The sequence below is a fragment of the Triticum aestivum genome, chromosome 2B (assembly GCF_018294505.1).
Source record: "Triticum aestivum cultivar Chinese Spring chromosome 2B, IWGSC CS RefSeq v2.1, whole genome shotgun sequence".
Lineage (NCBI taxonomy): Eukaryota > Viridiplantae > Streptophyta > Magnoliopsida > Poales > Poaceae > Triticum > Triticum aestivum.
In genome coordinates, this window is record NC_057798.1 from 619,902,491 (window position 1) to 619,923,536 (window position 21,046).

General features: G+C 38.1%; 2 protein-coding genes across 2 annotated transcripts; both read right to left on the reverse strand.

The window, feature by feature from the left end:
• Positions 1-13,048: 13,048 nt before the first annotated feature.
• On the reverse strand, positions 13,049-14,618 carry LOC123046343 (uncharacterized). Its single transcript, XM_044469675.1, has 4 exons — positions 13,844-14,618; positions 13,722-13,747; positions 13,495-13,626; positions 13,049-13,393 (listed from the first exon to the last, which is right to left on the reverse strand). The coding sequence occupies exons 1-4, from the start codon at positions 13,979-13,981 to the stop codon at positions 13,288-13,290; spliced, it is 402 nt and encodes a 133-aa protein (XP_044325610.1). The 5' UTR covers positions 13,982-14,618; the 3' UTR covers positions 13,049-13,287.
• Positions 14,619-15,561: 943 nt separating this feature from the next.
• Positions 15,562-18,366, reverse strand: LOC123046342 (replication factor A protein 1). Its single transcript, XM_044469674.1, has 5 exons — positions 18,133-18,366; positions 17,764-18,034; positions 17,583-17,676; positions 17,394-17,503; positions 15,562-17,304 (listed from the first exon to the last, which is right to left on the reverse strand). The coding sequence occupies exons 1-5, from the start codon at positions 18,292-18,294 to the stop codon at positions 17,222-17,224; spliced, it is 720 nt and encodes a 239-aa protein (XP_044325609.1). The 5' UTR covers positions 18,295-18,366; the 3' UTR covers positions 15,562-17,221.
• Between the last annotated feature and the right edge of the window lie 2,680 nt (positions 18,367-21,046).

Consider the following 21,046-nt stretch of genomic DNA (forward strand, 5'->3'; position numbering starts at 1 on the left):
AATCAAATGATAACTCATGTCTATGGTTAGGAAACATAACCATCTTTAATTAACGAGCTAGTCAAGTAGAGGCATACTAGTGACACTCTGTTTGTCTATGTATTCACACATGTATTATGTTTTCGGTTAATACAATTCTAGCATGAATAATAAACATTTATCATGATTTAAGGAAATAAATAATAACTTTATTATTGCCTCTAGGGAATATTTCCTTCAGTAGGCTCTACAATATGCTATGCTGTGTACCGCACCTGAAGTGTGCCTTGCCATGAGTCAGTCAAGGGGTACAAGAGTGATCCAGGAATGGATCACAAGACAGCGGTCAAATTTATTCTTAGGAACTAGTGGACTGAGGAATTTTCTCGATTATAGAGGTGGTAAAAGAGTTTGTCGTAAAGGGTTACATCGATGCAAACTTTGACACTAATCTGGATGACTCTAAGTAGTAAACCAGATTCATATAGTAGAGCAGTTATTTGGAATAGCTCCAAATAGCGCGTGGTAGTTGCATCTACAAGATGACATAGAGATTTGTAAAGCACACACGGATCTGAAAGGTTTAGACCCGTTGACTAATAACCTCTTTCACAAGCGAGATATGATCAAACACCATGGGTGTTGGATTCATTACAATCACATAGTGATGTGAACTAGATTATTGACTCTAGTGCAAGTGGGAGACTGTTGGAAATATGCCCTAGAGGCAATAATAAAATGGTTATTATTATATTTCCTTGTTCATGATAATTGTCTATTGTTCATGCTATAATTGTATTAACTGGAAACCGTAATATAGGTGTGAATACATAGACCACAACATGTCCCTAGTGAGCCTCTGTTGACTAGCTCGTTGATCAATAGATGGTCATGGTTTCCTGACCATGGACATTGGATGTCATTGATAACGGCATCACATCATTAGGAGAATGATGTGATGGACAAGACCCAATGCTAAGCATAGCACAAGATCATGTAGTTCATTCGCTAGAGATTTTCTAATGTCAAGTATCATTTCCTTAGACCATGAGATTGTGTAACTCCCGGATGCCGTAGGAATGCTTTGGGTGTATCAAACATCACAACATAACTGGGTGACTATAAAGGTGCACTACAGGTAGCTCCAAAAGTATCTGTTGAGTTGGCACGAATTGAGACTGGGATTTGTCACTCCGTATGACGGAGAGGTATCTCTGGGCCCACTCGGTAATGCATCATCATAACGAGCTCAGTGTGACTAAGGAGTTAGTCACGGGATCATGCGTTACGAAACAAGTAAAGAGACTTGCCGGTAATGAGATTGAACAAGGTATAGGGATGACGACGATCGAATCTCGGGCAAGTAACATACCGATAGACAAAGGGAATTGAATACGGGATTGATTGAATCCCTGACATTGTGGTTCATCCGATGAGATCATCGTGGAACATGTGGGAGCCAACATGGGTATCCAGATCCTGCTGTTGGTTATTGGCCAGAGAAATGTCTCGGTCATGTCTGCATGGTTCTCGAACCCGTAGGGTCTACACACTTAAGGTTCGGTGACGCTAGAGTTGTTATGGGAAATAGTATGTGGTTACCGAAGGTTGTCCGGAGTCCCGGATGAGATCCTGTACATGACGAGGAACTCCGGAATGGTCCAGAGGTGAAGATCGATATATTGGACGAAGGGTATGGGAGTCCGGAATTGTTCAGGGGGTACCCGGTGATGACCAGCGTGTCCGAAAGGGGTTTCGGAGGCCCCGACAAGCGTTGGGGGGCCTTATGGGCCAAGGGGATGGGGCACATCAGCCCACTAAGGGGCTGTGCGCCCCTCCCACCCCATCTCACATAACTTGGAGAGGTGGGGCGCCTCCCCTAGGGCAGCCACCCCTCCCGGCTTGGGGGGGCAAGTTTCCTAGGGGTGGGGGCGCCCAAACCCATCTCGGGTTTCCCTTGTGGCCGCCGCCCCTTCCCTAGGGAAACCCTAGGGCGCCTCCTCCTCCCCCCTTTCCCCTATATATAGTGAGGGAGAGAGAGGGCAGCCGCACCCCCTTCCCTGGCGCAGTCCCTCCCTCCTCCAACTCTTCCTCCTCCTCCGTAGTGCTTGGCGAAGCCCTGCAGGAATACCATAAGCTCCACCACCACACCGTCGTGCTGCCGGAGCTCTCCCTCAACTTCTCCTCTCCCCTTGCTGGATCAAGAAGGAGGAGATGTCCCAGGGCTGTACATGTGTTGAACACGGAGGCGCCATCCGTTCGGCGCTAGATCGGATCTTCCGCGATTTGAATCGGCGCGAGTACGACTCCATCAACCGCGTTCTTGTAACGCTTCTGCTTAGCGATCTTCAAGGGTATGAAGATGCTCTCCCTTCTCTCTCTCGTTGCTAGCATCTCCTAGATTGATCTTGGTGACATGTAGGAAAATTTTGAATTATTGCTACGTTCCCCAACAATAATTGCTATACTATTGGTGCTATCCATACTATTGATGATGAGAGTGATTATGCTTATGTTATGCAAAGGCCCAAGCTTGGGGATGCTTTGTTTGATGAGAATGACATGTTTGAGAATTTATTTGCTGCAATTAATGTTTCTCCCAAACTTGGGGATGCTATGTTTAATGAAGATGATATTTTTTAGTCTCTCATGTTTTGATGCAAATTTATTATGTGGATAGCATGCCTCCTACTTATGATGATTATATTGATGAAAGTGGATTTGGATAGGTCATGACTTTATTTAGTAATGATTCCACTATCTTGGAAGAGGTTTCAATTGATTATGATGAGAACAAAATTGCTACTTATGATGATTATTGTGATGATACTTATGCTATAAAAAGTAGTGATGATTATATTTATAAAACTTGTCATGATTATGATTACCCTTTTTCTGAACATTACTCTTTTAATGTGGAAACAATTTATAGTATTTGAGTTTCTTATGATACTCCCACTATTCCGAATGAGAAGAATTTTGCTTATGTGAAGAGTAATAAAATTTATATGCTTGGGGATCATGAAAAGAATGCTTTATGTGATGATTATATTGTTGATTTCATTCATGATTCTACTAAAAATTATTATGAGGGAGGAATATATGCTTGTAGGAAATTCAATATATCAAGTTTTCTCTCTATGTGCTTAAAATCTTGAAGTTTTGCCTGTTTTCCCTTCATATGCTAGTTGATTATTGTTCCCGTAAGTTGTTTGCTCACAAAATCCCTATGCATAGGAAGCGGGTTAAACTTAAATGTGCTAGTCATATTCTTCATGATGCTCTCTTTGTGTTTCAATTCTTATCTTTTATATGAGTATCATTGAAATCATCATGCCTAGCTAAAAAGGCATTAAAGAAAAGCGCTTGTTGGGAGACAACCCAATATTTACCTCTGCTGTTTTTGTGTGTCCACATGATTAAGCTACTGTAGTAATCATGTTTTATAGCTTTTGTTTCAATAAATTTCCAAGTAGAACCTTTGGGAAGACTTGGGTGAAAGTCAATGCGCTCTTGCTGTAAAAAATAGAAACTTTGAGCTCACTAGAATAATTGTCATTTTTAACAGAAGAGTGATTTTAAGTTTATTATTTTTGCAGAAGATTAATAGACAAATTCCTCATGTCCACCAATTTATTTCAGAATTTTTGGAGTTACAGAAGTATTCGAGAGTTACAGATTACTACAGACTGTTCTATTTTGACAGATCCTGTTTTCTATGTGTTGTTTGCTTATTTTGATGAAAGTATCAGAGGGTATGAACCATAGAGAAGTTGTAATACAGTAAATATTACACCAATATGAATTTATAATGAGTTCACAGCAGTACCAAAAGTGGTGATTTATTTTCCGATACTAACGGAGCTTATGAGTTTTCTGTTGAGTTTTGTGTTGTGAAGTTTTCAAGTTTTGGGTTAAGATTCGATGGACTATGGAATAAGGAGTGGCAAGAGCCTAAGCTTGGGGATACCCAATCCACCCCAAGGTAATATTCAAGTACAACCAAAATCCTAAGCTTGGGGATGCCCCGGAAGGGCATCCCCTCTTTCGTCTTCGTTCATCGGTAACTTTATTTGGAGCTATATTTCTATTCACCACATGATATGTGTTTTGCTTGAATCGTCATTTTATTTTATTTTGTTTTGCTTGCTGCTTGAATAAAATATTAAGATCTGAAATTATTAAATGTTAGAGAGTCTTCACATAGTGATATAATTATTAGACTACTCATTGATCTTCACCTATATCTTTTGGAGTAATTTGCGATTGAGTAAAATGCATCGGTGGTCATTAAGCTTGTCGTGTACGCTCACTTTAGTCACTGTACTTAAGAATATGGTCAATACAGTCACTGTATACGCGTTGAGGTGATTATACGGTTACCAGCGGATCGTATTGCTCCGTATGCATCCATTTTGACCGGTCAACCAACCCACCCAGCCCCTCACTAGCTCACTTTCTCTCTCTGTCATGCCGGCCCCACCTGTCAATGGGCGGAAGAAAGAAGCGGAGGGAAAAATAAAATCTTTGCGCTGGTGGGGATTCAAACAGAGGACATCCCGTTTAATGACGAGCGTGCAAACCAGCTGCACCAACTTCAGCTTTTGATTAGATAGAAGAATATATACTTGTATACGTCGCTGAGTTCACGTGACAACCCTATAACTTTTTTGCGGGGGAGCCATAATTGTTAGGATTTAAATCATTATTATCAGATTGTCAACATTCAGCCATTGGGATTTTTTTTCTGGCCCTGTGGTTTGTTTCCAACGTCTGCAATCTGAATATTCAAAGAATAGTAGGTACGTCTGTACTAAACAAGATAAATTTAAGTGCTAATGCAATTTTGACGGTGAACCCTATGTATGAGTACATTTGAAAAAAAATGTCCGAGCACAAAATAAATTAAAGTGCTAATGCAATTTTGACAGTGAACCCTATGTATGAGTACATTTGAAAAAAAATGTATGAATACAGACTACTGCCAACACCACTTTAAATCCCAAAAGGACCAACCACTGAAACTACATGAAACAATTATGAATTCTCAAAAAAACATGAAACGATTATGATTTAGGGGCAAATGCCAATGGCTCGCGCGCAAAAAAAAAAATGCACCATGCCACGTGAGTGCAGCGGAAACTTATAAAACGTACTGTTTCCTCTTAAGCTACAAAGAGCTTCACTGGTGCAGCTGGTTTGTTCTCACTTCTATAAGCGCGAGGATTCTGGTACAAATCCCAACTCGCACTTAAATTTTTTTGGCTCTATTTCTTTCCTCCACCCTGACAAATAGACCAGCATACACAGAGAGAAAGTGAGCTAATGAGGCGCCAAATGGATTGGTTGTCCGGTCAAAATGGATGGACCGTATTGACCGTATTCTTAAGTACACTGACCAAAGTGAGCGTACGCGACAAGTTTAATGACCAATAGTGCATTTTACTCTTTGCGATTTGCTCTAGTGCTTCACTTATATCTTTTTAGAGCACGATGGTAGTTTTATTTTGAAGAAATTGATGAACTCTCATGCTTCACTTATATTATTTTGAGAGTCTTTTAGAACAACATGGTAATTTGCTTTGGTTATAAAATTTAGTCCTAATATGATGGGCATCCAAGAGGGATATAATAAAAACTTTCATATAAAGTGCATTGAATACTATGAGAAGTTTGATTCTTTATGATTGTTTTGAGATATGAAGATGGTGATATTAGTCATGCTTGTGGTGTAATTGTGAATTTGAGAAATACTTGTGTTGAGGTTTGTGAGTCCTGCAGCATGCACGTTTGGTAACCGTTGTGTAACAAATTTGAAGCATGAGGTATCTCTTTGATTGTCCTCCTTATGTGTGGAGGTCGGGATCGCGCGATGGTTAACTCCTACCAACCCTTTACCTAGGAGCATGTGCGTAGTGCTTGGTTTTGATGACTTGTAGATTTTTGCAGTAAGTATGTGAGTTCTTTATGAATGTTGAGTCCATGGACTATACACACTCTCACCCTTCTATCATACACCCACCATTACCTTCCTCAAAACAGCCACCATACCTACCTATTATGGCATTTTCATAGTCATTCCGAGATATATTGCCATGCAACTTTCCATCATTCCGTTTATTATGACACGCTTCATTATTGTCACTAGTCGTCAACCCGTGCTACTGCACGGGCTAAAACTGTTACTATTGGTTGTATGTAAAGTTTGTACAATTAGAAATGTCATACAAAAATATAATATTTGTATATTGCTTAAAGACATGACATACAATTTTTTTTGTTAGACGTATAGACAAAAGGAGGCATATCCCTTGGAGTATTGCATGAATCGATTGGTTTTGATGTGCATTATGCTTTTCCAAAAATCAATGGATGTTACTTATATTATGAATATTTTGCAAGAAAAGACAGAATGCACATGATGCCACTCACGATAGTAATGCAATATAGCTATCATCGATTGAAGGACAATGCTTATATTATGTAGTTATAAGTATATTTTAACAAAATTGAGGTTGGTCTGTGTATGATGTATTAATAATATCTTATATGATCCTGTAAATTTCAAAAAGGGAATACCTTGAAATCTAAACTTTATTAAACTTATGTGCGATCAGCAACATATACAGGCGCATATTCAATTTTGTCGTTTGGTAATAAGTTGGTCCTTTATTGTATAGTTCTTGTAGTTAACTTATCCGTGATGACTTGTTTAACATTTGGGCTTTTTATTAAAGACTTAATGTGTGAAATTTTATTTTATCTATAACGGAAATATGTATATGACATGTGTCTATATGATATTTTCCTGATGCGCGCATGATACTCGGATTTTTTTTTTCGTATTTTTGTTTGTTGTTTTTTGCAAGTTTTTCCCCATTCTTACAGGGCAAGGCCAACATAAAAGATATAGACATATTGGTCGGGTCTCCATGGGCTAGCACATTTTAATATTTGTTGAATGGAAAAGTTTATATGTATAATAAATGTCATAAGGAAAAAGTTATTATTATTTATAGTTAATAAGCACGTAAATAGTGATGTTTATTTTCTTGCATTTTTAACATCACAGCTTTTTAGAATTAATGAAATCAACAAAATTAGAGATCTGTAACTCCAATGTTTAAAATATAGTTTGTTAGTGCGAGTGCATTTTTTTATGTTAAACAGTTATTTAAAAAAATTCTTTTCATTTTTTCTTCTTAGTCGTTCACTCTACATCAAGTATATGTGTGCAACGTGAATATGCACATGCTAGTGCTATACATACTCTTTTTTTGCATGGTAATAACCTTTTTTAGGCAAGCATGATAATAACTTGGGGCTCACATGTGTGATGTTGTAGAAAGGTAAAGAAAGATAGTACTAACGTACCTGCTGTACTTCGCCCATGTGTCCAGTAAATAAAGAAAGATTCCGTGCATCTTCCTCCTACCGTTCACTCCTCCTACCGCTCCCTTATCTCCCAAAAATGGACATCTTCAGCCATGGAAAAAATTGATCCAAGAATCCGCCGGGGTGCGACGCCGAGTCGACGCTAGTTCCAATCCCATGCGCGGCGCCGACTGTGCTCTTCTCTCCACTCGCCGTTCCCCCAAAATGAAACTCTCGACCCAACCACTGCCGGGGTCGTTCAATTTCTCAGAGATAGATCTGACAAAGCAACCACTATGGGATATATCAGGTGTGGTCAAATCATTTGATTTTGTGTACGTATTATCTTAAGAATTGGAGACTTGCTTTGAGGGATGCCTTATTTCCCTTTTGGATCTGTGCAGATATGCAGTGAGGTGATGTATGTGTGGTGTAGAGATGGGTTGTAGAGGAGTCCTCAGGTATATTTCGTGAGCTGAATCAGTATGTCAATTTGTAAGATAAAACCTGTAATATGTGGTCGCTATCATACCTGTAGAGCAGACCATATTCGTCACCACTTAGGCATACATGGGAATTGGAAGATTATTCAACCGCTCCATGATTATTGACACCACATAGATTGCCATTGACAGAATTGATCTTGGCATATTTACTAAAATAATAATAAAATCTAGCTCTTGCTTGGTCGGCTGTACGACCTGAATCATCATTAATGAAATCATCCAAGTATATTTATATAGAAAATCGAAAATCTTGCCACTTTGTGCTCGATCATGCCCAAGGAAGAGATGTTGATGGATTTGTTATTTGTTATTGACAGATGTACATTCAATTATATTGCGTTCATGTCAGAGCTATGAGACAGATTAAGGCATGAGTCGTGATATTGAAATTGCGGATACTTAGTAAATTGAAGGTACACATTCATGATTCATCTAGTTATTTTTTTAATACTGACTATGCAATGCACAGACCACAGATTGTTTTACTGCTAGATCAAATTTGCGAACATAGTCATGTGTGTCCGCAGAAATACCTGATTCATCTGAAAACCGCATGAAATTCCTTTATAAGAAGGTTACATATTGTAACATAAAAATATTGTAAGGTCTCTTGACTAAAGGATCTCCTTGTACACAATATTTTTTGCTGAATTATTTTCCTTAGATTCTTCATCTGAAATTAGAACTTTAAGTCCATCTCTACTTGTGACTCTTGATACCGCAACATAGAGTTGGCCATGTGTGAACACCTGCTTTGGTAAATATAGCCCCACATGTTTTAGAGACTGCCCTTGACTCTTATTTATCGTCATCGCAAAACAAACTGATATTGGGTACTGCCTCCTTTTCAACACAAACGGCCATTTTGAGTCACTTGGTGACATAATAATCCTTGGAATATATACCTTGTTTCCAATGTTTGTCCCTGTTATTATCTGAGCTTCTATGAACCATTTACCTAGTTGTGTTATAGTTAGTCTCGTACCATTGCATAAGCCCTCGCTTTGGTTGATATTCCGTAGCAGCATAACTGGCAGTCCAACTTTCAGCCGTATTTCGTGATCTGGTATTCCAGGGCACTTCAAGCTATTCAGGAATTCTGTTGGGTACAAATGGTCTCCATCTTCTGAATTTGACATTGCTTTGCACACTGTATCTGAACTTTGATAGGTTACCTCCTCACCTTCTATTCTACCCATTATGTAAGAATTTACCTCATCGACCATCTCATTTCTTGGACATAAGATGGCTCTCTCTTCTAAGTATGTTCGGTTCATGTAGTTCGTCCATAGGTTTGGATAGGTGCTGTTGATGATTGTTTCTAATTGGTTCTCTCCTTTTTGCAGTAGTAAGTCCTCCGGTATATTTACCCATGCCTCTTCTTCTTTATTTCCAACTAATCCATCTCCAATATTTAGAATCCAGTCTGCAAAATCTGCGGTCTTCTTTTGTTCTTCTGGAGTATCTGTTAGTGCAGAAACGCGCATGTTCTCAGTGAGCTTGAATTCCTCAAAGTGGTTCCATAAGTAGGAACATTTTAAGGATGCATCTACAATGTGAGATCTTCGCCCTTTCGGTATTACTGGAAGAATTTGTCTGAAGTCACCTCCCATCACTACCGTCATCCCACCAAATGGTTTATCTGCACTACTTTCATTTGTGAACCTTAGGATGTCTCTCAAGCTCTTGTCCAATGCTTTAAAGCAATGTTTGTTCGCCATAGGTGCTTCATCCCATATAATTAAGGATGTTTTCTTTAGCAGGTCTGCAAGATAGGATCCTTGCTTGATGTCACATGTGGACTCATTAGTGATGTTTAATGGGATGTGAAATCTTGAATGTGCAGTTCTTCCCCCGGGTATAAGAAGTGCTGCTATTGCACTGGATGCTACAGCTAAAACTATTTTTCCTTCAGATCGTAGTGATGTCGTGATTGCCTTCCAAAGAAATGTTTTTCCTGTTCCACCATATCCATTGACAAATATCAATTTTCCTAGTCTGCTATTTACAGATTGAACTATTGCATCGAAAGCTTGTTTCTGTTTTGGATTTAACTTTGCAAGTAGTTCCACTTTCTCTATTTGTAGAGAATCTCTGTCATAGTTAAGCTCTTCACTTACCAACCTATTTTGCAGACCTTGTAGTGAGTTGCTATCTGGTAATGGAATTCCTTCATAATCCTTTAATGACTTTCCACCTCTCCTTAGCAACATCTCTATTTCTATAAGTGTGAGATTTTGTATTTGTTCAGGATTAAGATGAAGTTCATCGAAGTTCAAGATTTTCCTATGACGTCGCTGAATGTCATCTGAGAGTAATTCCCATGTGGATTCCCATAGTTTCCCTGGATCTGTGACCTCACAAAAAATGAGTATTGTGCAAAAAAGTTGTCGCATTTGTTGTGCAGAAGCCCAGTGTGATGCTTCCTTAATACAATCATCCCACTCTTGGTCATCGTTGAGTAATCCAAGGGCATAACATGCTGATTTATAGGTTGGGTGTACAATACCATTTACTTTTCTGATGTCCTCATATGATTTACAACCTTTGACAGTATTTAGCAGAATCCTTAGGTGATATTTCTCACCACTTGCTGGATGGGCATAGTAGATCCTCCCAATAGACCGTTTCCCGCCTTTCCTTGGTTTCCATCTTTTCTCCTTTGCATGCCACGTCCACTTAGTGGGGAATTCTGCATATGTCAGATTACGGGTCTCCTCATACAATTGATTAGCGGTCATCCATTCAGTGAAAATTGTTTCCTCTATGCCAGGTCTATGTACAATTTTCTCAATATCAGTTGAGTCCGGGAACACGACAATTTGCTCACCTTGAAGATGGAATTGCAGTCTCTGTACAGAAGGCTGCCGGTGCTGAAGTTCAAATCCAAAGATACGCCAAGATGCTTCACCTGCGGATAGGTATCGTGCATCAAGGTACATTTGTATCTCGTCATAGTTATTTCCTGCACCCAAAACTACAGTTGCTCTATCCTCTCCTTTGTGGATGTACTTGAACAAATACTTTATGGATCTTGATTTATTACAGCATTCCACGTTTATGTGGGCCTGGTACTTGACTATCAGGTCCCTGTTGTATGGAACAACATACCTGCTATCTAGTTGTACTCCATTTTTTTCTACTGTCCTGCCATTATTTCTTCTTCTGTATATTGGGAATCCTTCTTCATCGATGCTTGTTTCCTCACAGAACATCTTAGGGAAATGTTTTGAGCACTTCCCATTGATGATGCATGGTGACTTGTAGCATGCCTGGCCACATGGTCCATGCATCATGAAATTTTCAACTGCCATGTAACCTTCTGGATCAACATCCTTGTCTGGCACCTCTGCTGATATGATCTGGTCAATATTTTGGGGGCTAGGATCCCTGTCATCTGGATCCAAAAATAATAGTATATGTGCATGAGGTAGACCTCTTTTCTGGAACTCGATGGTGTAGACAACTACAACAAAACATTATAATTTCATTAGTCATGTTTTAAGTGTGCATAGTAATTTACAGAGGTATATGAAGATAAGGTACATAACAAACTTAGTTGTGATGATAGTTATGAATTGGCCGAAACTTTGCTGACTTACTTGCTATTGCTTTTCCAAACCGCTTCTTTTTGTATATGTCTTCTATTAGTTCATTCAACTTTATAAGGAACACTCTATTGACAATGTCTGGATGATCTTCTGGTTTCTGTCCTGGTATGAAGTCCAACATGGTCTGTATTTCAGGCCACTTTGGGTTGCATGTGAAAGTGATAAACAGATCTGGATATCCAGCCCACCGACATATGGCCATTGCATCCTGGTAGTACTGCTGTTTATTCCTCGGACTTCCATTATATGATGAAGGCAATATAATTCTTTTACCTACTTGATCAGTTCTGGTATCACCATTATCAATTGCATCTTGCAGACCGCTATATAGCTCTGTTCTAAGCGTCCCTTGATGCATCCTGTACCAATTGAGCCTCCATTGCTCAATGCATGTTGCTGCGTCTATGATGAACTGAAGGAATAGCTTGCCACTCGTTTGCAAGACTACTGACTGGTTCAGTCGCTGCTGGATGCGATATGCATAATACTCCATCATGGTAACATACTTTCTCTTTCCTTCGACACCTTTTTTTTTCTCTAATTCTATTTCTGGTCTGAATCCATCTTCTCCGTACGGGAATAATAATGGGTATTGCATAGACATAAAGCTTGGATGTAGTTCCGAAATTCGCTGGAGTTGTTTGTCTTTGTTTTCTACTATTATATCACGTTCAACATTTTCTCCTGTCTGTTCCCCAACAATGAGTGCAGCTATTTCAGATGCAGTTGGTAGGTTGTATTGTCTTCCATCACTGGATCTTGTACCAATTAATCGCAACCTAACATTTTCAAGATCCGACTCTTGGTATCTATCCCTTGCCATACGGAATGATTTCACTAACTCATTGTGATCATCAAGCATCTGCAATAATCCAGACACAATGCCTTCATCAAGTTGTGTTTTCCTTTCCTTTGAGGTTGAAGCCTGCAGTCTGTTTCTGACCTCATTTTCTGTATCATAAATGTACAATTGAGCAAACTTTGGCCTGATAGCATTATCTCCATTATCTTTAGGCAGCAATGTGCCAATTTGATGATAGTTTTGGCCATTCAAGCGAAAAACATACGGTGCACCCCCTTTTCTGTTTATCTCGTAGTCGACCTGGCCACCCATCGAAGTAAATGCAAACATTGAATTATAGTTCCTGATATTGTCTCTGTAATTTGACGATTCTCCCTTTTCATTAGATGTTAGTAGCTGCTGAAGGTATGCTGGAGGTTCTTTCAGTGGTGGCAGTTTGACTTTGCCTTCCTTGCAACAAAGTCCAAATGTTGGTCTTGATTTGTTTGTGTTATGCTTGCTTCTCTCTTGATGCCACATTATAGCATTGCAGAATGGACATACGCATGTTGGTTTTCCAAAATTTGAAATCTCACTTGGAGAGCTCTGAGATTTACCTCCTTTTTTCATCGCTTGTAACTTCTTTCTATTTGCTCGATTCAACTTGCTTATCTTATTTCTTCTATTCAAATCGGCATCTGCTGAGTTTCTAGCAAAACTTGATGCTTCTAAAGCATGTTCGCCAGCTGTTGTACTCAAAGCAAACTCAGTTTCACAATTTTGTTTTCTTTGAACCAACCTTGCATGCTTGTTGCTCTGATTCCCACGGACTATCTGGTTCCTCTTTCTTGGTTTTTGTTTATTTGGACCCGTTGAAATCCTGTAACAAATATATTTGGCAGTTGTTAGTCCATTATATCAGGCAAGGGCTAGCAGCCATGATTATGTCGTTAAAGGGGGCACCTTTCTTGCTCTTTGTTTATTGTAGAATGATCATTAGGTATTCCCTGAAGATAAAAGGAGTTAAACTTGATCTTCATATACCACCAAAAGGAATTTGAAGAGATAATAAATATGTGATGACCCTTTTACTCTCCTGGCAAGCTACAACGGCCGTGGATGTATATACACATGTGAATAGCCTGTAATATATTTATTTCATGATTAGTTACTTTTATAGGTACATGTATTGAGTTATTTTCTTGTTTATTAATAACTAATAATATATAATGCAAGCCAGTACCTCTCATTCTGATTGTGTAGCCTGTCTTGTTGGACATGAATATCCGACTGGTTGCCCATCATGCTTAATAACTTTGGACGCTTGTTATTTTTTGCTTGGTTTGGAGATTGACTTTGCATTGTCCTAGCTTGTCTGCTTTCATTTTTTTGTCATTATAATGTAATATATTTTCATTTGTTAGTTGGACTGTAGATGTGCTAGAGGCAATAAATTGCGTCATAACATACCGGTTGTTGTCTTCCACTCTAATTTGCTGAAAATTTGATTCGGACAGTCAGGTCAATATATTCAAGGGTGCATGGAACATTGTTATAAGAATAGGATAGAAGTGTTGTAGTCAAGTTTGTACCTTGTTTTTGTCAGGTAATTTGTCTTCTTTGCCCAAGATGACCCTGCAAGTGGTATGGACTCTTAATATAAATATTTTAAATATAAACTCAAATTGGTTTTGCTGCAAGGCACTATGTGAACCCTTTACTTCAAACATGGGAAGGAAATAGCTGGCATATTGCAAAAAATCATATGTTCAACACCAATATCTGCAACAGCGATGGTGACCATTATCTATTGTACCTCTGGTCGTTTTTAGCCCCCTTTTGGATCACAGGCACATGATTATTCGACATGGTGGCCGGGGCTAGTGCTTATGGATTTGCCAGTTTCAGATCGACCCTCTGAAACAGCAGATGACTTTTGTGTTTTCTTCGCACCTAATGAAGGTTTTAGTAAAATCATAGAAGTTAATACTTATAGAAATATCATCATCGAGAGTAAGTATGAACTAATATGTTATAAAAAGTCGATCCTACCTCTTTCTTCTTTTTATTCCGTGTCTTTGGAAGCTTTGGATCGTCTTAAGACGCGGAAGCTCCGGATTGTTTATGTGTAAATCGTGTGTACACATGCCCTTATATAAAGGCAGATGTGTTCGAGTTGGACTCTGCAAGTCTTGTTTATTCCGGACTGTATAATTAAATAATACTATAATACCAAGCCGTGTCCCATGGTCATGTTTAAGTCTCTTACTCCAACACGTGAACTTCTATAATAGAAACAGCCTGCTCGTTCTTTTTTATATATATTCTGGTGGCACATGATTATCTTATTTTTCTAGTTTGATTAGCCAGCCGCACAAAATTTAGTTGCTTCTTTTGGTAATATTTTTAATATGTTAATTTGTCTGTGTGGCATTTTTTTGTCCATGCGGCATTGTTTCTTTTCATGTTACTACCTTTTGTTAGATCAAAATATCAGCTAATTGGTACGTATAATTAGCCATGCTTCCATCGACTATGGTGTGTCCTCCGATGGGAAAATGTTTATATATATATATATATATATATATATATATATATATATATATATATACTGTTTTAAATAAAAGTGTATTCATCTTTGGCTATTGGTCATGATTGTAAACATTCATGTGAAGAAACTTTTGAAAATATGAAATCAGTGGTATGAAAAAGCAAACTTCTAGGAGTAACTCGTCTTCACACAGAGTCAAAAAGTAATGAAAGTACGAAATATTGGGAAACTGGCTTGTGACTTTGTTGTTTGGGCACACTTGCGGTTGCAAACATGGGTCTAAATGTAGGAATTTATGTTAAAATAAGTTGGTGCATAAGGAACGTCTGCTCAAACAATTCCCTCCTCATCTACCAAAAAACCCGGAAATGTTTCAAAATAAAGTAGGCATACGACATACAAAAAGCTCACATCCTTCTTTATCTCTAAAGACGGGATGTCCTAACTATCCAATAGCTATGCCATCCCCATTGTCCATTGAGCCTGCTCTGAATAATCCCCCCTTTGCCGGATTATTACCAATATAATCATAAAAGACTAATCCCACATCATCCTATTGTGTCACCATCTAACCTTTGTAGGGAGCCATTTTTACAATGGACGGCAAAACCTGAGATTGGCTCTCCTCTTCTTTACACTACCCCCTCATTGAGTACAACAATATAGTGGTTACCAATTTCATACATGAGTTGAGTAAGAAACTATTTTTCCAACTGAAATTAATTAATGGTTGATAACTGTCTCAACTTGATTCATGCATGGCCAGGGAGTATATGCAGGAACATTCAGTTATATAACATGATAGAACAAATATGAAAATGTAACATAGTACTATCCGTGTCGTCAAGTATGAAAGATCCATAGTTTGTATTGTAACAATCAAATTCCAAATATTACAAATTATTTCTTCCTCCCCCGTTGTGATATGCCGTGCTTTCGCGCTTTTTTGGGGGCGTTCAATTTCTCTTCTGAGTCTTCATCGTCATCAAGAACAACATACTGTCTCTTGATTCTTGTACTCCTTCGTATCACTTTGTATTCTTCTTCATCATCACCACTGCCTTTGTGTATATCATCTTCAATATCTTCTATTGGTTCCCTTTTAATGATGACACCTTTTGGAATTTTCTTCAAGTTACCCTACAGATAATAAGAGAGTTAGTCCAATTTGTTTGTCTTGAAATATGGTTTTTTGAATGAGGAACTCCATATATATTTTGAATACTTCATCATCTTTTGGAGTATCAAGTGCCATAGTTCTCTGTTCGCCAGAATCTTCATAGCGTTTCAGCTTTCTCCTACTCATGCTTTTATTTTTGCATCTTTCATCATTATTTCTATCATGTATCTGAACAGATCGACTCTCTTCACCTGGCTCAGGTTTAGTGACACCATCTTTTGGAAAATTCTTTGACTTACTCTACAGAAGCATCAGAAGATCAGTCCAGTACCATTGTGTCTAAAATATAATACATTTTGAAACACACGATGCATAAGGGAGTGCAATCTATAGATAATTAGGAATGTTGTTACTAACGCAAATATTAACTTTGAGAAATATAATAGAATGGAGGAAAATCAGTAAATATCATACCGTTTCATTGTTGTCACTCTTCATAGATGAACTACTCGTGTCCAGAAAGAATAGTCTTGAGACTGTGTAGTCTGGTCTACAACTGGTGAAATTGTAGTCTGTCAGTCTAAACTGAAAAATTACAGTCTGACCACAAATCTCTTGGATTGGTTTTGGAAGCTCATCACTTTCATTACCAATTGACGCAACCATGTTTTCTGCTGACTCATGAATTAATTGTTGAGCTTCTTTTTCAAAAAGTACGCAAGATGCAGATGCTGTTGAATCACTGATTTGAAGCTTAATCTTATATCTACAAAATATGTAATGAATTAATTTAAAAATTATTGTATTAAAACTATCAAGATAGAGATCTATTAAATTCTTTACCGTGGTTTGCGTTGAGCTTTCCTATCGCATTTGGTACAATAGTAGTAATCAATTCTCTTTTCAAGTAGCTTCTTGCAATTATTTTCACTGCTTGATATGTAGTACCAACCATATCTTGTATTAACATCATTAATTACTGCTTCCACGGTAAATATCCTTCCCTGTAGAGAAAATATAAATATATTTATGCTTCTGAGTGTGAAAAAACTATTCATTATTATTGCTGGATTACGAACCTAATTTGATGAGTCTAACAGAATGCCATTTAACTCTTCTAAAGTTTTTCTATTGTAGTGCATTTGCTCTTCCAGTGTCCCTTTTAGATGGTTCTCCTCAACATGTAGTTCTTTGATAATCTTTTCCTTGCAAAAAATGCTATTTGAAAAAAAAAGATATGAGCCAGGGTAGGTAGTACTCACATTCACATTAAAAGGGCAATATTTGTAGGAATTTCGCTTACCTGTTTTGCACATCCATAGTCTCGGGAATATCTAAATTTATAAAAACTTGAGTTGCACTATTTGACGATAGAGAATATCCTGAATAGTGGTTCAAATAATCATTTTCCTATGTAAAACCAAGTAGAGAGATGATAAAATAAGTGATTAAAATTTGAAAGAAGACATACTGCCAAATTTTCTCACTGTTGTTGATGTAATTATAATGACATTCCCTATTGACTTCACATCAATTAGATTAGCTTTATCACCCCATAATCTAACTTTGACTTCCTGGTCTCTGTCAATAAAAAGTAAAACAATTGTGAATACATGACATGAGCACCTTGGCTGCAAATATGATGTATTTTTTGGCTTACTCGATTAGAAGGAAGATATCACGGATTCTGGAGAGCCCAAGATATGTTCTAGTTTCTTCAATTGGTCCTATGTGTGTTGCAACTCCAATAACATCTGTTAGCACATGAATTTAGATGGCATTTTATACATGACATGAAAAAATATGGCATACTGTATCTAAAAAGTTCAATGATATCATAACTGAGAGATAAGTGTCAATGTTTACTCTTTGGGAGAGTTCCTCCATGCTTGAAAAGTTGAAACCATGCTTTGGAATGTCTTCATTATCTTCAATCTCCTCTATATTTGTTGTGGGCGAGAAGTTAATCATCATCTCATTTTGTACAGGTCGAAATTTTGCTGCTGCTGGAATGACTCTCACGTTTTTAATGAGGTACACATTGCCTTCTTGAATAAATGACCTTAACTTTTCGATATATGCCTTATTGATAACTCCATGCAACATTGTCCCCTTCAATTGTATTTGTAATTAGCATGTAGATTGAAGCTAAATCTTATTATCAAAATAATTCAAGCAAGGATGTAATTTCTATGAGAGAACCATTATACCTCTTCATCAATAAGCACCATGTCTAGACTAAGTATTTTACCATTACTGATCAATATGGAATCCCATAGTCTCGACACTCTTGCCTTGATTGTTAATTCCTTTCCTCTACTGGAAGTATTGATCTGACAAATGGTTTTGTATGCCATGAAAGACTTCGTCATTGAACTGCAACATCGAAGAGATAGTTAGGATTACCTATGAGGATGCTTATGTGATTGATACTTGTAGATGTGAGTTATTTGTCCAAACCTGGGTGATTAGAGCAGATCAGAAAGGACGGCGGCCTGTTCGTGTTCGTGATGGAAGCGAGGGAAGGTGCTCTCTGTTGTTGGCGATGAGAGATGTTGTAGAAGCTGTTCTCTGCAGCGTGAAGCCGGAGACGCGTGCGAGAAGAATTACGATCTATGGGATGGCCTCACGTCAAGCATATAACCTGGAGAACGAAAAAACACCTGATGTGTACGTGATGTATATATTCACAAATATATATATACACAGCCATGCATGTGTTTGTGTTGCCAAAGACATTACGTTTGGGTGTCCTTTTCTTTTTGGACAATTAAAGTACGATATGCGACCATTGTTGGGAATAAAAATAGAAGGCCGACATTTTTTTTGGAAGAGTCCAAGTGAAGGAAGACTCGTGTACGTGGGATAGGAGACTCCAAGTGAAAAACGACTCGTGGTGGGATAGGAGAGCACGTCTCGCTCCTTAAGTTTCATCCAACGGCTATACACGCATTACATATTAAACGGACGGTCAATCTTCTTTAATTTCACGGTTAAACGTGGTGTCTCGTATGGTGCCTCCAATTAGTAAATATAAGATATAAGAAAGATATTGCTTTGCATGATCATGTAGTTGACATCATATTTGTGGCAAATCCACCGTTCATAATTCTTTTATACATGTCACTCTTGATTCATTGCACATCCCTGTACACTGCCGGAGGCATTCATATAGAGTCATATTTTGTTCTAAGTATCGAGTTGTAATTCTTGAGTTGTAAGTAAATAGAAGTTTGATGATCATCATTATTAGAGCATTGTCCCATGTGAGGAAGTAAAAAAAAGAGGCCAAAGAAGCCAATAAAAGAAAGAGAGGCCAAAGAAGACAATCAAAAAAATGAGAGAGAAAGAGAGAAGGGGCAATGCTACTATCCTTTTACCATACTTGTGCTTCAAAGTAGCACCATGATCTTCATTATAGAGAGTCTCCTATGTTGTCACTTCCATATACTAGTGGAAATTTTTCATTATAGAACTTGACTTGTATATTTCAATGATGGGCTTCCTCAAATGCCCTAGGTCTTCATGAGCAAGCAAGTTGGATGCACACCCACTTAGTTTTCTTTTTGAGCTTTCATACACTTATAGCTCTAGTGCATCCGTTGCATGGCAATCCCTACTCACTCACATTGATATCTATTGATGGGCATCTCCATGGACCGTTGATACGCCTAGTTGATGTGAGACTATGTCCCTCTTTTTGTCTTCTCCACAACCACCATTCTATTCCACCTATAGTGCTATGTCCATGGCTCACGCTCATGTATTGCGTGAAAGTTGAAAAAGTTTGAGAATACTAAAGTATGAAACAATTGCTCGGATGAAACCGGGGTTGTGCATGATTTCAACATTTTGTGTGGCGAAGATGGAGCATAGCCAAACTATATGATTTTGTAGGGATGAGCTTTCTTTGGCCATGTTATTTTGAGAAGACATAATTGCTTTGTTAGTATGCTTGAAGCATTATTATTTTTATGTCAATATTAAAATTTTGTCTTGAATCTTTCGGATCTGAACATTCATGCCACAATAAAGAAAATTACATTGATAAATATGTTAGGTAGTATTCCACATCAAAAATTCTGTTTTTTTATCATTTACCTACTCGAGGACGAGCAGGAATTAAGCTTGGGGATGCTTGATACGTCTCCAATGTATCTATAATTATTGATTGTTGCATGCTATTATATTATCCATCTTAGATGTTTTATATGCATTTATATGCTATTTTATATGATTTTTGGGACTAACCTATTAACCTAGAGCCCAGTGCCAGTTTCTGTTTTTTCCTTGTTTTTGAGTTTTATAGAAAAGGAATACCAAACTGAGACCAATTGACATGCTAATTTTTGAGGTATTTTTATGGACCAAAAGAAGCCCCCGAAGTGAAAGAGTTGGGCCAGAAGAGTCCCGAGCCGTCCACGAGGGTGGAGGGCGCGCCCTATCCCCCTGGGCATGCCCCCCCTATCTCATGGATGACTCGGAGACCCCCCTGACGTGAGATCGACGCCAAAATATAATTAAAACAAGAGTAAAACAAGCCATCACGTTTATCCACATATGCTAATATTATTACCACCATTTGATAAAAATAATAACGGCTCAGATTTAAAATTGTTTGCGTAACATGTGAAACATGTACGTGTTTGGATATTGAACCGTCACGTCTAGGTCCATCTACGTAATGAGAACCAGAAAGGCCAGTTGAGATTGACAGGATAAGAAAACAATTAAAAAAAATGAATATTAACTAGGAAAATAGTACGTATGCATCGGCTTGACCAAAAGCAAAGCTACACGACTTTACTCAGACTCGGCAACATGCCAGGCGATCAATCGGGCCGGTATACAACTCTTCAGAAGGACTCTGTACGATGGACTCCTCTACCTTTAAAGATGAGAAAAAAGGGAATTGAGAGGCCGGTGTAAAAACAACGCAGGAAAAAAGTGACGCCCCCTAGAGCTTCTATTATTTTTGTTATAGAAACACCACGTAGGCTGAAGCGGGTCCCTAAAAAAACGGCTGAAACTCCTATATATACACACGTATTTTTAAAGGCAAACTCGCTAGGCTATAGCCGAGACTTAAAACATGCAAAACGTGTCCATGCAAAAAAAAAAACA

Coding starts and splice junctions, on each gene's coding strand:
- LOC123046343 (XM_044469675.1), bottom strand. CDS start 13,981: ATGTTTGAAGTAAAGGGTTCACATAGTGCCTTGCAGCAAAACCAATTT. Junction 13,627..13,721: donor AGAGTGGAAGACAACAACCG/GTATGTTATGAC, acceptor AAATGAAAGCAG/ACAAGCTAGGACAATGCAAA. Junction 13,394..13,494: donor CTACACAATCAGAATGAGAG/GTACTGGCTTGC, acceptor AATATATTACAG/GCTATTCACATGTGTATATA.
- LOC123046342 (XM_044469674.1), bottom strand. CDS start 18,294: ATGACGAAGTCTTTCATGGCATACAAAACCATTTGTCAGATCAATACT. Junction 17,504..17,582: donor GATATCTTCCTTCTAATCGA/GTAAGCCAAAAA, acceptor TTTTATTGACAG/AGACCAGGAAGTCAAAGTTA. Junction 17,305..17,393: donor AACAGTGAGAAAATTTGGCA/GTATGTCTTCTT, acceptor ACCACTATTCAG/GATATTCTCTATCGTCAAAT.